At 42.1% G+C, this 15,079-nt stretch overlaps 1 protein-coding gene across 2 annotated transcripts in view; it reads right to left on the bottom strand.

Moving 5' to 3' along the window:
- Positions 1 to 4,061: 4,061 nt before the first annotated feature.
- Positions 4,062 to 15,079, bottom strand: part of SPTBN1 (spectrin beta, non-erythrocytic 1) — a 95,018-nt gene continuing 84,000 nt past the window's right edge. Inside the window, exons 31-35 of one of the 2 annotated variants that reach the window (XM_062609086.1) lie at positions 14,452 to 14,515; positions 9,085 to 9,323; positions 7,678 to 7,851; positions 5,892 to 5,934; positions 4,062 to 5,521 (exon numbers count right to left, since the gene is read on the bottom strand). In XM_062609086.1, coding sequence (XP_062465070.1) covers positions 5,306 to 5,521; positions 5,892 to 5,934; positions 7,678 to 7,851; positions 9,085 to 9,323; positions 14,452 to 14,515 — 736 coding nt within the window. In that variant the 3' untranslated portion in view covers positions 4,062 to 5,305. Of the gene's footprint in view, positions 5,522 to 5,891; positions 5,935 to 7,677; positions 7,852 to 9,084; positions 9,324 to 13,022; positions 14,516 to 15,079 lie in introns of those variants that run through there. The other variant, XM_062609096.1, reaches the window with a different exon arrangement.

Below are 15,079 nucleotides of genomic sequence, written 5' to 3'. Positions count from 1 at the left end.
AGCAGAATGATAAAAACCTTGGTCTTGGTCTCCTGTGCTCATCCCTGCTCAGAGTCTGGAGGTTCAGAGTCACAGCATGGAGCCAGCCTACGAAGCAGCCGAGTTGACCCACAGAGCCTCTGCATTGCAACACAACCACCTGCCCCGAGGATACCCCAGACCCAGCAGGAGACCTCATCTCCAATGGGATACTCCTGCCTTTTTTCCAGACACACACGGGGCTCATTCTGTCATCTTTTCATGGAATTTCAGCAATCAGCTAAAACTTACTATCACCACAGCAGAGATCTTGATCTTCCCACAGAAATTCATCACTTTTTCTGCCACAGCAAGGATGGTGGTGTTCCTTGCCTTTCCATATGCTGGCTGCCATGCTTGACTCAGCTTCCTTCCTATGATGATTCACCCGAGACATGTCTAAATCTTGCCTCAAGTTTACATAACTCCTTTAAAATCTGACTTTTCCAAATTAAGAGAATTTTTGTCCAAGCTCTTAATTCTCTTGAATGCAAAAATATGGTACACTAATATAATAACACAATAAATGCACTTGATATTGTTCAGGCCACAGTGGATCTGAGTCAGCTCAGCATCGCTTTGCACAGAGTGACCTCTCATGGATAACACTTGCACTGTCGACAAGGGAAATTCTTTTCTCAGCTGGGTGTGGGAGTAGAGGAATAGTGATACTAACAACAAACTAGTAAAAATTCACGTTGGGACCAGATAATTTCTACTATTATAACATAATGAACCACCACAGCATCTCACCTAAGATTATTCTGTGCAGTTCATTAGTTTGGTACACAGAGTAAACGATACTTCAAACATAGAACAACACAATTAATTGAACTGTAGGTGTGATGTTCTCCATCACCAGGCTAATCAGCATGCAGAGCTTCAGAAGCAAGGGAGAATTCATTACACACTTAGGCACAAAATCCCTCATTTCATACTTCATGGAATAGGTCAGTATTTTATTACCAAGCAGACCATTCCAGGTCTCCTGCTCCTCTGCTGTGGGCCCCTGCTGCAGGTGGCTCAGTTCCCTGTGCGTGCTGCGTGTGCTGCATTATGACACACTGCAGATGTGACCACGTGGGCTTGCCGGAGCCGCTCTGCTGCCTCGCTACACAGAGTCACTCACCCCCCCAACTCATCCACATCCGCTTCCATAGCATTCGCACATCCCAAAAGACATCTCACCCCGGCAGGCTGTTGTCAGAATGCACAGCAACAAAGGGTACACGCTGAATTACAAGTAAACCCCATAAAACCTACCCTCTTTGCATTTAATTGCTCCATGTTGCAATACACTTCTCTTTATTCTGACTAGCTGTCCTGCCTGCTGCAGCGTTTCCAGTACTGCATTGTGGATTTGCTTTATGCCTCGCCTGATTTGTACCATAATCTTGTTTAAAATCCTTTGAAATAAAATCCAGTGCTCTACGAGAACCAGAATATTCAGTGAATTGCTGTCACAAGGCTAGAGAAAAATGCTTGACAACAGGGAATAAATTACATCCAGCAGTAAGGAAGGAATAAATTAGTCTCAAGTGCTGAATACTGACTTCTTAACTCAGCCCTGCACACCTGTAGCTGTGGGGACAGTTCTGATCCCAATGCATTGAGAACACAGTGCTTTCTTAACTCAGCTGTGCTCTGCTTGGCCTCAGAACACACCTTCTCCAGAGCAGGACACAGAGAAACAAGCCAAGTCCTTCCACTTCTGCTGTCAAGACCTCCCATTCCTCCCCTTGTCAGGATGCGGCCTCGATTGTTCGGTCCACAGGTGGAGCTGTAGTGTCAATGAACTGAATTCTGCTTTTCCCACTAACTTAATTCTTAACATTGTCAGTCATTTAGCACAACCTAATTTTCTGAAGTGTTTTTTCTTAATGAAAAAGACTAATGTTTGTCCAAAATCATTGCAATTTAAGTTTCTATATTTATTCAGATTAGTTATGGTAGAAACAAACCCCAAATAGCCACCAAAAAGAGCAAAACTGCATCATACCTACAAGTTATTTATTACAAAAGTATATTCTTAAAGACCCTCCATAATTAAAATCCATTATCTGGAAACTCAATCATAAAAACCAGAACAATGAGAAGTGAAAACCCATCTAAACCAGTATTTCACCAGAACAGAGATTATTCATGCTTTTCCTTTACCGTTGATCTTCCTCATGCAGAGTACAGCCCTACAATGGAGCATATTCTCTATGCAGAACAGATGGATTAACAGATTATTTGCATCAATCTAGAAGAAAACCCTCCCACTCAACACATGCTTAATTCCTTTGGCTAATGAGTTTTGGATTCTTTCCCCCCATTGTGCTTTATTTGTCTAGATATGGAAAGGCCCCTTCAGGTGCAGCGCTCTGGTGTTTTCCCTCAGTTTAGAACACACAATCCAAGGCCTCCCACCAAGACAAAAAGACAGACTGACCTGACCAGAGGATGATTTCTCTTCTTCATAACAATGACAGCAACACAGCCGAAAAGTGGTCGCCCTTCGTTAGTTTTCTTTGAAACTGTTAAGGTTCAACTTCTCTACTATGCATCTCCAGAGAAAATATAAACAACTTAAATATGGGTTAGCTTTCAAAACCAGCCAACAAAGGATGCTGAAATATAGTGTCAAACTGTACTACAAGTCCTCATTCTCCACTGTGGTAACCAGGAGGAACACAGCGTTTCTTCTACTGGGAGGTCTAACCACATTTAGTGGTACAATTCAGAGCAACATAGTACCTCTGCAAGAGTTAACACTGGTGGCACTGACAACCTGCTCCAGTTCCAGTCCTGTTCCCATCATCCAGAGTCTTTCTTCCTCCTCTAGTACTTTCCAGCAGTCCCTTCACATAACCCAAGGGACATTCAGATTCCCCCACTCCTCCTCCTGAAACAAGCACACCCCTGAGCGGGTGTGTACACTGACCTGACTCTCCTGATTTGGCTCAATCCAAGGAAGTTCCTCCTGGCCCACCAATCTCTGCATGGAAACCGCACCCTTACAGGCCAATGGGGAAAACAGGGAAGGCTTATTAGGGTTCACTCCTGTTCCTCAGCAACCTAGGGTCAGTTCCTAAACAGAAGGGGTTATAATCAAGTAATTTTGGGGAATAACTTGTGGTGAGAGGCACGACAAACAGGAACAACTCTGAAGGTATGTTCAACCAAGACATTACACAATTAAACACAAGAGGTAACCAAGTTCAATCTGTTCATCTACATGTTGTAATAAGTTGAAGTGACAAATATGGTCAACATTTTTGGGTGCTTTAATCAACCAAGAAGAATGCTTCATTTTCTCTTCCACTGATAAACCTCAGGTTTTTATATTGTATTCAACTTTACATTTACAAGACTAATGATGTTTTCCTACATATTACTAATAACTAGACTGTAAGAGGGTAATATTATAGGAGTAAAAACTCATGTGCATGAATTGGTTAATATCCAAAACCTCTGGAAAACAAGAAAACACAGTATAGTCCATGAAAAGAATCAAGACATGGCCACATGCTCAGGAAAACATCACTTGGAAACACATTAGTTTGTGGTTTATCTGTTTTCCAGCTATAATTATATTTGAGTGTATTTTAATAATGGTAAAAAGTTAAACACCACGTTCTTTACATTTAGTTTTGAAACTCCTAATGTGTATGAGGGCTTCCTGAAGCTATTCCTTTTAGGTGACTCCCTAGATCACATCCAAGGTAAAGATAATTCTGGAGAAATGCTGGTCTTTGAAATGCTGACAACACTGAGGAACTGGTGAGCTTTGGAATCATCATCGCTGTGTTAAACACGCGTCACCACCAGAGTGCAGCTGAGGCTGTCCCTTAAGGGGGTATTTAATAACTGACATAAAACACCACTGAGATTAAACTGGGCAGGACAACAAGCCCTTGGTAAATTACAGAGTTTGCAGGAGGCGAAGGGAAAGGGAAGGGAAAGAGCAGCAGGAAGAGAGAAAACAACCATTTCAGTATGAACTTCAGCACACAAAAAAGGAATTACATGAAGACATCATTTTCAGTGCACAGGAGAGATGACATTTTAAAATAACTTTATTTTTGATCCTCTTTCAAAATCATGATTTAACATCATCAGAAACGAAATAAGAAACTTAACCAGCATATTTAGTTTTAAAAGCATTTAATGACATCGCATATATTTAACAGATAGGGTAAAAGTCTAGAGGTACAGTTCGATACAACTGAAAGCCAGTTCCAGTACTACTCTCGACTACAGGCCCAGTCATTGAAAGTTCATTCCTATTAAATGTAATTTCTGATTGTGCAGTAAGATGAAAATCTTTTCATTACAATAGTTACAGTGACAGAGAAATGCACACTATGTATCAAATAGCAAGTAATGTAGCAAAATTATAACACACAGTGCTGCAGCTGACAAGCAAGTAACCATTTGAGTAACATTACTTTTCCAGTAAATGCTTCAGTTTCACTTTTACACTTATCAATGATTTTTAAGGGTTTATTATACATCTAGTCTTATTATACTTTGTACTAGAATTATCTGAAACATACAATATAATGTATTTCAGCAAAAAAAAAAAAAAAAATTGGAAATTACAGATTATTTAAAACGGTATCAGCCTGCTCATGTGTCTTGTACACCAACATTCTCATCTGTCGTACTCGATGCAGAAAAGCTTCAGGTTGTGTTAATAACCAACGCCAGGGTAGAAATGGTTTGTCTGTAAGTTAATGCAAACCCGCACTCTGTTACGGCAAAGGTAATACACTATCATTTCAATAAAGGCTAGAATTGGAATGGGAGGCTCCACTAGTCAAGACTCAGCATAACAACCTTAGATGGGAGTGAACGCGTTTGAGAGTTTGTACATTGGGCTTTGATGTGCACAGTAGATTCGAAAGCACCGCTGCCTTGCATACCAATAGCACTAGGAGTGGGTTATTTTCCAAGACAGCCTCACAAAATTGAGGAACAGTTTAAATATTAAGATCTAATCTACATTAACTTCATTTAAAAAAAAACAAAAACAAAACAAAAACACCCCCCCCCCCAAAACAAACCCCCAAAACCTGGTCCTCGCTCTCCTGCAGAAGCTGCCCAATGCACCTCATACGTTTGGAACTTTAGATTCTGGTTTTTTTTTTTTGTTGGCTTTTTATTTTAAAACGCTCTATAAATAAAAAAATGTCAATCACATTGAGGAACATGAGGCACAGAGAGTAACGTATTGGTTCTGAGCTCGCATGCTGGAATTCCACTGGAACGGTCAGAGAAGTGCAGTGTGTGGAGATGGAGTTCACTTCTTTTTACCAAAAAGGCTGAATCTTTTCTCCTTGTCTTTCTCCTTGTCTTTCTCCCGCTTGCCCGGACTGGACTCGCTGGTTATCGTGACGCTGGCAGGCAAGGTCTGGGCACGGCTGGAGGCTGGAGTGCTCTGGGTAGTCGGGGACACTTCGATTTTGTCAGAAGAGATAGCGGATGTGATGGCCTGAATCCACGTGTTCATCTCCTCCTTCAAGAAGCCCCAAAGGCAGAAAGCTGTTACAATCACGCACCCTCTCTAGTTCGCTCAGCATTGTGAAAGGGAATAGGGAGAAGTGGGAAATGAAAGGAAACACAGTCCCTAACCCATCACCTGGCACTTACTCCTCTGGTTACACACCTGCAGAAGACATCTAGACATTTATATTTAGATAAAAATCCCTGCTGCCCTGGTGGTGCCAGTGGGAGCTTCTGACTCTACACATTACACACACATGCATGCAAGACTGAAGACCAAGAAATTAAAGTGTGTCCCTGAGCTCCCAGCAGCTGTTTTTTTTCCTGTTGCACAACAGTACAGATATCACATCAGTAAGAAACCATAAGGAAAACAAACTTACATCGTCTTTGGCTTGGAAGAGGTATTCATTGCCATCGGTCAATCTGCAAAGAAAACAACCACCGCAAATTTAGCTTGGTAGTAGTCACATCGCTTCAACTCCTGCTTGTTTAGCTACTGTACACAATGAGACTGAGACACATGGGCCTGCAGGGGACAGTCCTAACACCTCCATGCACACAAATACACCCCAGCTACTCCTGGTCTGGTATCTTGCGCTGTGACACAGAGGCAGCCGCACACACTGTGTGTGTTATGGATGTGCTCCACTATGTCAAGAGGCATGGCAGGGTTGTGACCTTCTGCAGCTGATGACTGCCGTTTCGGGCAGATCTCTTTTGCCAAAACCAGTGTAAAAGTTCACTCAATACTTTCATAGGACAGAAGTCACAGGCAACACCCAGAGCTTTTGTGGCTTTTTGTAGGAACCTAGAAAATTCTGCAGTTGCTCTGCTGTCGTAGCTACTTGTGATGACTCAAGATACTATAGTGTGCATTATTTATGAGTAGCTGCCTCTTCTCCTACTGAAGGCTGGAGTCTCCCTTCTGTGCTGATTTTACTCAGATGGTTTAACTGGGAGACATTTAACAGTGTATATGAAGATACATATTAATTAAAAACCAGACTGAATAACACCAGATCAGGTGAACAAGGAGGAGGCCGGGTGAGTGGGAGCTGAGTTTCAGGCTTCCGAATCTTTCCCCCTAAAACCAAAGCATTTAAAATTCTCTTTATAAATTAAATTAAGTATTAAACTGTAAAGTAAGAGTGCAGACAGACAGACAATAGGAAGAATATCCTTATGCCTTGCTTCTTTAAGAAACAAAGAGCAGTATTTACATCATGCCCTCTAGAGATCAAACTGGACCTTCCTGTGAGAGGTCTGCCTGCACATGAGGTCTGTAAAGACCACAGCCTTTGTAGAAGAGAGCCCCTTGGATGTTCACAACATCCCCCTCTCAGCATGGAGAGGCAGATTTGCCATGACCATTTGCTGGTGAACTCTCTGGGGACTCTCCTAATGAGAATGAGTAAAGGAAATACGCGACGTGCCATTACTTGAGAGGCCTGATGCGGGTGGCAGGGTACAGGGAAGAGAAGGGCAATTGATTTTTCTGCCTAACTTTGTTTGTGGAAGAGCAAATCCTCACACTGTCAATTCAGAGATGCTTAAAATAGTCTACAGGATGAATCAGACAGCTGCAGGCCTGTCTTTAAGACAGCTACATTTCCCTAAATATTCCCTATATATTTGCCATAAAGCAAACTTCTCCAGATATGGAGTCTACCCTCTTTAGAGGATTCCAGAAGGAAAAGCCTTATTTTTTTCTTAACCTTTGAACAACAAGTTCTTCACGTACTTCTAATTGTAACTACATGTTGTAGACTGAAAACATGATAGATGTCTTCAGTAGCATCCTAAGTTCACACTGAAAAGTTAAACAAGAGGCTTGATTCTGAGAAGAGCAGAACCAAGAACATTAAGCTCTTTTCAATGAACTCCAAAGGGAGCAGCTGAAAAGCTGCATTGTAAATGTAGGCTCCTGACTTCAGGCATACACATCTGGTCTTGTCCCAGACACAACTAAAGCACAGGGGTTGTTTTGATACTGTATTGTGCTGGATAAATACACCATGTTTTACCATGGTGGAGAGCTTGTTAACAAAAGCAGATACTGCCGTTAATATCCATGTTGGGTTCTTTGGCTGCATCCTCCCATGAACCTGCAAAGTGATTACACCCACCACAACTTCTACTAACAGCAGGATGCTCCAGGGGGCTTACCTTAGCTTGAACACATGCTTTTTCTTCTTATAATCGACCGCTATTTCACAGACCGCTTCCTTCAAGCTGACAGGAATCTCATTGTGGTAGGGGATACCAGAAGCAGCAGCTTTTGAATCCTTGTAGAAGCCCATCTCTTGGTTGTTTATGACACAGTACACATTATGCCATGATCTTCAAGACACAGAAAACAACAGAAGTGTTTATAAATCTAATGCCCTTACTTGCAGAAGTGGAGAAACCAAATACAATTACTTCTGTAAGATAACTGGGATGGGTTCAGTGTGAGGATGTGAATACAGCCTGCACTGTCCTGTCAACTGCAGACAGCAAATTCTCTCACAAAAGCACAGCTTCAGGACAAAAACACTGACTTTGAGCCAGACGGAATGGAGATTTCCAGAGCTCCCTGCGACAGTACATCAGCATAGCCCAACAGTGGGAGGCCTGTTAGGCAGACTGGGCAGTTTCCATAGTTGGGAGAGACACTGATTGACCTTTCAATGACTCTGCTTTATTGTAGGAATTCTTTTTGTGCTGCAAACTAACAAATGGATTGCATGCGAGTGAAATCCTGCCTTGGTACAAATACTCTTGGTGGCAGCATCTGCCTCATTCTCTAATACAGCTTGAAGAATCAATGATTACTAGAAACAAGAGTCCCTGCGTGTTAGTACTGGTGGCTGACAGTGCCTCAGAGTAGTTCTCTGGTGTGAACAGCTAAAGCTGAACAAAAATCAGGTACCACATCTGTGGTCTGCATACTACTTCACCTCCTATCAAATCCCTCAGATACTGGTATGGTTCACCACTTGCTAGTCAACACTTTCCTTGTCAGCCAAGCCATTAAATCTGGTTTCAAGAGCTCTCTCAGGTCAGAAATGACCCTGGTCTGCTTTTCCAGTGCAGACAGAAACCTCAGCAGTTTTGCATCTTTCAGAATGGCAGGATCGGGCCCTTAGGAATGGAATCAACTAAGGCACACAAATCATCTTCACCCGCTTTTCTCTTCTGCACAGCTTACAGAGTAGGTGGAAAGTGCTAATGTGCAAACAGAAAATGTCAGAAGAATATGGACATTTCTAGTCTCACACCTACGTGTTTTTCTTTTCTTGAGAGCTCTGGATTCAAATCCCACTACTGCCACAAATTCACCGTGTGAAGTGGGAAAATCATGGTATCTTTATGCCTCAGTTTTCCACCTTCCAAATATGGCTAACACTGCTTTCTCCACCATGTATCTTTAGACCTCCATCAAATATACCATTTAACCACGAATGCAGTTCCTACAACAACAGGAGCAGAAGCTTGAGAGGTCTTTAGGAGCTGTGAGAGAACAACAGCAGCAGGGACCACATTTACTGTTTTACATCTTGGTGAGTTCACATGAGGCAGCAAGGACTTTACCTGCTTGAGGCTTTCTTGCTGTGTGTCTCCCATTCATGTTTGCGATGTAAGAAGCCCTCCATCTGAGCTGAAGGCATCTCCTGTGTTTTGGCTGGTAGGGTAGCAGCAGTCTGGGCCTGAATGGCAGCCTTGGCTTTGCGGTCTGCCGTTGGAGATGGAACAGGACTAGACTCTTTCGAACTTGTCCTTTGCTCTGCAGCTCCATTGACCATTTCGTTTGTATCTGCAGTTTCTGCCACCTAAGGAACAGTGAAGAAAATGTTCAGCTCAAAGCCTCACAGCACTGGGGTATCTTGCAGTTAATCTGTTTCCCTGCACAACGTGGCTGTGTATAAACTTTGCCTGGAGAATGACACAGGCCAATAAGTTCTTTCTCACACTCCATGGAGACACAGAAGGCCAAGGAAATTAGAAGGTAGGAACGGATTAGTACCCATTTTATAGGTGGAGAGATGGGAAAATAAGAGCAGCTAAACATCAGTGTGAATTTTACTGTGCTTTGCTCTGCTGGTCAATTTGTATTCTTTTGTATATTGTTACTCCTAAAATGAGAGCATTCAATTCTGTTGCTAAGTACTCCAATGTTTGGGACAGTAACAATCACACTTTCTGCAAACCTAAAGGAACAATAGAAGTTATACACATCAGCCACCTTAAGTACATTTATGGCATTACTGGGGTATTAAAAGTCCATAAAAGGTATTAAACTAGGAGCCAGCAGAAAAATCTGTCAAAGTTACCCAGGAGCATTTACAAAAACGCATGCAATTCATTTGTTTCTGTAAAAGCTCCTTTCCCCATTCCCCTCGGGACACAACAAAATCAAAACATGCAGGAATTAGAGAGATTACACCATGCATTTCATCTCCACCATCCCAGTTAGGATATTGGATCTTATAGAGACAAGGGAAATGAGGTCACGTGTCAATTTATCAAGGTCTGTTTCAGACTTGCATTATTAGGTGGATTTGGATTGTTGTTAAAGGAACTGAAAACCACCACAGTCACACAACATCACACAGCTATTTACCCCCAAACAAAGACAGAACCAAGGCCTTGCCCATCACTTGCTTTGTTGATCGCGTTGCCTGTCGCACTGTGATCGAGATAGCCTAGAGAGCAGCCATGATTCCAGCAGCTCTGACTGGTCAAGCTGTCGACGTCTTCAGGAGCCATTCATCCCAAAATCATTTAAATTGGAATCCTAATGGCTATAAACTTTTGAAATGCAGCTTGGTCCCAGTTTTTTTGGTTTTTCTTGTACCATTACTTTGACATGTAGAGCCATAGGTAGCAGCTCAGGAGTTACACAACCAGTGTGTATTATCATTATTATTATTATTAGCAAGTTACTAAAGCTTAGTGCTGCTAATGCTCTAGTAGATTACAAACATTCTGGACTGGTTTTATGCAGACAAGCAGGTATTTGTGAATGGCACAATAATTAGACATTCCCACTTCTGCACATGGCCTGGACAATTCAAAAGCAGCCGAATTATTATGCAACAAACCAAATTTTGCCACTCTTTGCTAGAACTTCTCATACCTGCCAAGTAAATGTCATTGTACCTCCCACCTTTGTACCTCATGTATTGACCTAGGAAGAGCTAAGTGCCAACTTGCTATGAATATGGGAAGGGTTGGTTAACTGCCTTTAAGCAATCTAAATCTCCAGAGTACAGACACTACACCACTGAAACAGGGAAAGAATCACAGCTCACATTCCACTTCAGTCATAGCTATTTTGCTCTGTCCCTAAAGACATGTAGCCTAGGTTTGTAAGAGGGAGCCTGTGCCCTGCACTGTTATTCAGTGGAAGCAAAAATGATTGACACTGCTTCTTCACAATTAGGATGAATCTAAGCCATCAAACCTCACTATTTGTATCCAAATCTCAAAATGTAACAAAAATGCTGCATTGATGGGGAGAAAGGGTAAATAGATGAGCTGGAGACCATCCAAACACTGCCAGCACAGCTACTATAACATAAGGAGTGTAACAACCAACCAGTGATTCACCAAAAAAGCTCAACTGATCCCTCAGCAGCAGCGCTGGTCACTGGTGGCCAACAGGTCATGTCCAAGGACAGCCCTTTCCAAAGCTTCCTGATCAGTGACAGCTCCTGAGCTTCAAACTCTGTTTTTCAACTGGCTGGACCCCCTCTGACATACACGAACCCTTTGTTCCCAGCAATAAGGAATTACATAGATCACAGTAACTCATCTCAACAACTTGCATCAACTACCCACAAGTAGCTGTTACCTAAAATGATGCTGAAAGTAGCATGTTTTCTGTAGTGATACCAGCAAGATGTGAAAATACTATGGATTTGGGGGGGCCTGTAACCACTAATCTTCAGTAAACCAAACCAGTTTCTAACAGCAGGCACTGCACAGCTACTGAACGTGATTGGATGGGAAATAACATGTAATTCAGCCCTGCAATCTGCAACCCTGCGCTTTTAGAAGATAACTGGCAGCTTTAATCACATCATCACACCTGTAACTTCTACTTAAAATGCTACTGATTGTAAAAGGGCTATGAAAAGCTTTTCTGAGGCTCTTTCGGGTTTTATTTCCTTTTCATGTGTTATCTACAATTAACAGAAAACAAGCAAAATGAATCTGGATCATAAACAGCTCTGCAAGAATGTGTCATGAAAAATGGAGAAAAAAACAGGAGCTGAACAAACTTTAATGGAAACGTGCATCGAGCATGCAGAGACAACGCAACGGAGGACAAACATCAATAGCAAACTGTACTGTTACAACAAAACAGTTACCACAAACATGGACACAGTTTTCTTAATCGTGACTGAGAGGTTAGTTGCAAGTGCTTTAGTGGCTAGACACTACTTTTGAGATACTTAAATGGGGACTACAACATGCAACAAGACAGCTGGTGACAATGACTGCAGATATCCCCTCGGTGCCACATTATATTCAGTTCATCAAGTTAAGTCTCTGCACCACAGCTTAAATAATAGAGATGTTATCTGCCTTTTTCAGATGCAGACAAATGATAGCTTTCTATTGCTCTGGCCATTTAAAAAAGTGCCATTTTAATGTTTTGAGCCGGTACTACAGCCTATAATAAAGAGATGAAATCTTAACTCTTCTAGTGCCTACAGTGATGACCTGAATCAATGACTTAATAAGGTTTTCTTCGTCATAAAGTATAATTTTCATATATAAGTGTACTAACACAAGGAAAAAAGTGTATCTATAGAAATTACTTTTACAGACTACTTTATAGCCAGAATACATCTGAAGGCTTCCCAGATGGTGGAGTCTGAAGCTACAGCTATACTGCTCTGAGAACTGTCACACTCTTACAGGCACAGAGAGCCAGCACTGGTGTGGGTAGTCACCAGATCATCTGCATAAATCTACATGGAGTTTTAAAAAGCATTAAGAAGCTCTATGTTGTTATCCTGACGAAAGAAAAAAACACATGCATCATGAAGTGGAAAGACAAGTTACAGCAAAAGTACAATCACCGAAGCACACCCTTTCAATCACCTTCCTCGCTTTGCAAGCTCAGCCAATACAGAACAATTCAGCTGCACTGCTCAGCTAGTTGGCAGAAGTTGAAATTCTGATCAAGAGCAGCATTATCTTGTGCCTCAAATCAGAGATAATACATAATAAATATACGGCTGTGTACACCTGATGTGTTGCAACACTTGGTTCTGTGAACGGAGCTAAAGAGCTCTTATGGAAGCCTGAAGTGCAGATGGCGAAGATGAACATGAAAATGTGTTGTGCATCATGTCATAAAATAAAAACTAACATAAGAAAGAAGCAAATAGGGGATGTGTAAGGCTGTGGTAACCAAGATGATGATGATGATCTGCAGGCCACCTCATGTTCCTTGCTACAACTCTATATAATGTCATAAACATTAGAAGGTTCCAGAGAGAGCTCACTTCATAATGTAATAGTAAAGATGAACCAAAAGGCTTTATTTAAAGAAAGAGAAAGGTAGGACTGCTTAGTGTCCTAGAGCACTGACAGAGCCTGTGTGCAGACCCAAAGTAACTGGGCTGGGCCACCTGAAAGATAAACTTACACTGAAAGGCATTTCCTCCTGGAGCCCTACACTGGGACCCACGTTTCCTTTGCGGTACTGGCAAGAGCTCTAAACCCCACTGATCTGAGCCTGCCAGGCGCCTTTCCTGCACTTAACACCCCTCAGAGACAGCCCCAGAAGCAGAAGGAAAAGAAGTGTCGTTTTCCTCACCACTCCAGGCATGAACTGAAACAAGGAGGCTTTGCAGAAAGGCAACAGAGAGGTAGGCGCTCAGCTACTGTGTAGTGTTAACTATATATACATAGGTACTGGTATTTGTATGGCTGCACATGAAGATTATTGGCATGTATCCTGACTTCCCTATCAAGAAGGAATGAGTAAGGCATGGACCATTTAGCCTACGCCTATAGAAAATTGAGAGCTGGGATCTTAGACCAATGTGTTTTATTTGGTTTTTAAAGAAAAGCATCACAACCTTTCCATAGGGGTCTGCCCCCTGCTCTCATTTATACCTCTGCCTCCCTAGTGTCAGGAAATTGAATTGCTGTAAATTGAACAGGACCAAGGCAAAATGGGGCCCCAAAATAGCTATTCAGCAAGATCACAACTCTTCAGGAGGACTAAATACCAAGATAAATCTAATTTTTCACGTTTTTATTTCACGTTTATTTTTCTCTGCAGTCAATGAGTCCAATTCTGCATGGAATGTTATACAACTAACCTTAAGGCTTTTATTTGTCAATAGTTACAGCTCTCCCATCCCCCCCGGCCTCTGCTGCTGAGCTCACTTGCAGGGGTAATCTTTGGCCTTGTAAAGAACTTGCTTGCTAATGCAGCTGATTTAATAATGTTGCCGTGCTGAAACCTGTTAGTATAACTCGATGCGTCATACCTGTCAGGTTCTAGTTCTCTTCTTCATTATGATGTAATCTCATTAAATCTCAATTACTCATATAAAGGACGCTTTCGCTGGAAAATCTTAATACTATTAGCGACATGAAAAACTCAACAGTAAATAACATGAAATAAATGTGTCACCTTAAAGCAACTGAGTGTCAGTGGGGAGATTCAAATAAACACGGAGGAAAGTGAAGCAAATATATCTCCAAGGGGCTGCTAATTCAATAAAAGTCAACTGATGGGAAGGAAGAGAAAAGCAGCAGGGAAATCTGAAGCCAAAAGATGAAACCAGTACCAGTAAACCATACTGACAAAAAGGTGTCTTTTGCTGCAAAGGGTTCTGTACGTCACAGTCCAGACCACGAGCGGTCATTGGCTGTCCGTCTGCTAATAAAGTTTTTGTAGTTTTGGTAGGTTTGGGAGCGGTAACTAACCCGTGGAGATTCCTGGTCTGACGGCAAACCATTTTGGGAAACCTGTTCTCCTTTTGTGCCATCCCTGTTGGGAGAGAGAAGAAAGGAAAGACATTGTATTGTGTTCTCGAAAGCCACCCGTCTCTTTCACCAAAATGACATTTCCCCCCTGCCTATGGCACTCCTTGGAAATTCCAGCCAGCTCTTAAAGTCCTCAGGCCCAACTGGATAAATCCAGTGTTAAGGAAGGTCAAAATGGACTTTTCTGACAGTTACCTTACAAATAAGCCTACTGCTATCCTGTAAGTAATGTTATAAATGTTAATGCTCCATGGACGTGGCTTGAGATCTATTTGTGACTGATGCTCACCCAAGAAGAAAGCCAAGATGGTCCATAAACTTTAATCCATAACACAGAAGCTGTAAAAACAGCTTTCTTACTCTAGGGCCTGGTACACTTCAGCAGCTGTAACACTGCATCACAATGAAAACACGGAACATTCCATTTAGGAGTGAATTCAGGTGCCTGAGAAAAGCCTTGTCCCCATAAACCACCACATCTTCTAATGGGGGTCACATTCTAAAACCATACAACCCCAGGCTCTCCTTTTGCAACACATCCTCAGCCTGAGAAGTCTGTCTGAGAACG

This window comes from Pezoporus occidentalis, unplaced genomic scaffold, assembly GCF_034315485.1.
Source record: "Pezoporus occidentalis ecotype Australia unplaced genomic scaffold, CSIRO_AGI_Poc_V1 ctg10, whole genome shotgun sequence".
NCBI classification, from domain to species: Eukaryota; Metazoa; Chordata; class Aves; order Psittaciformes; family Psittacidae; genus Pezoporus; species Pezoporus occidentalis.
This window is presented reverse-complemented; position numbering and strand designations above follow the sequence as displayed.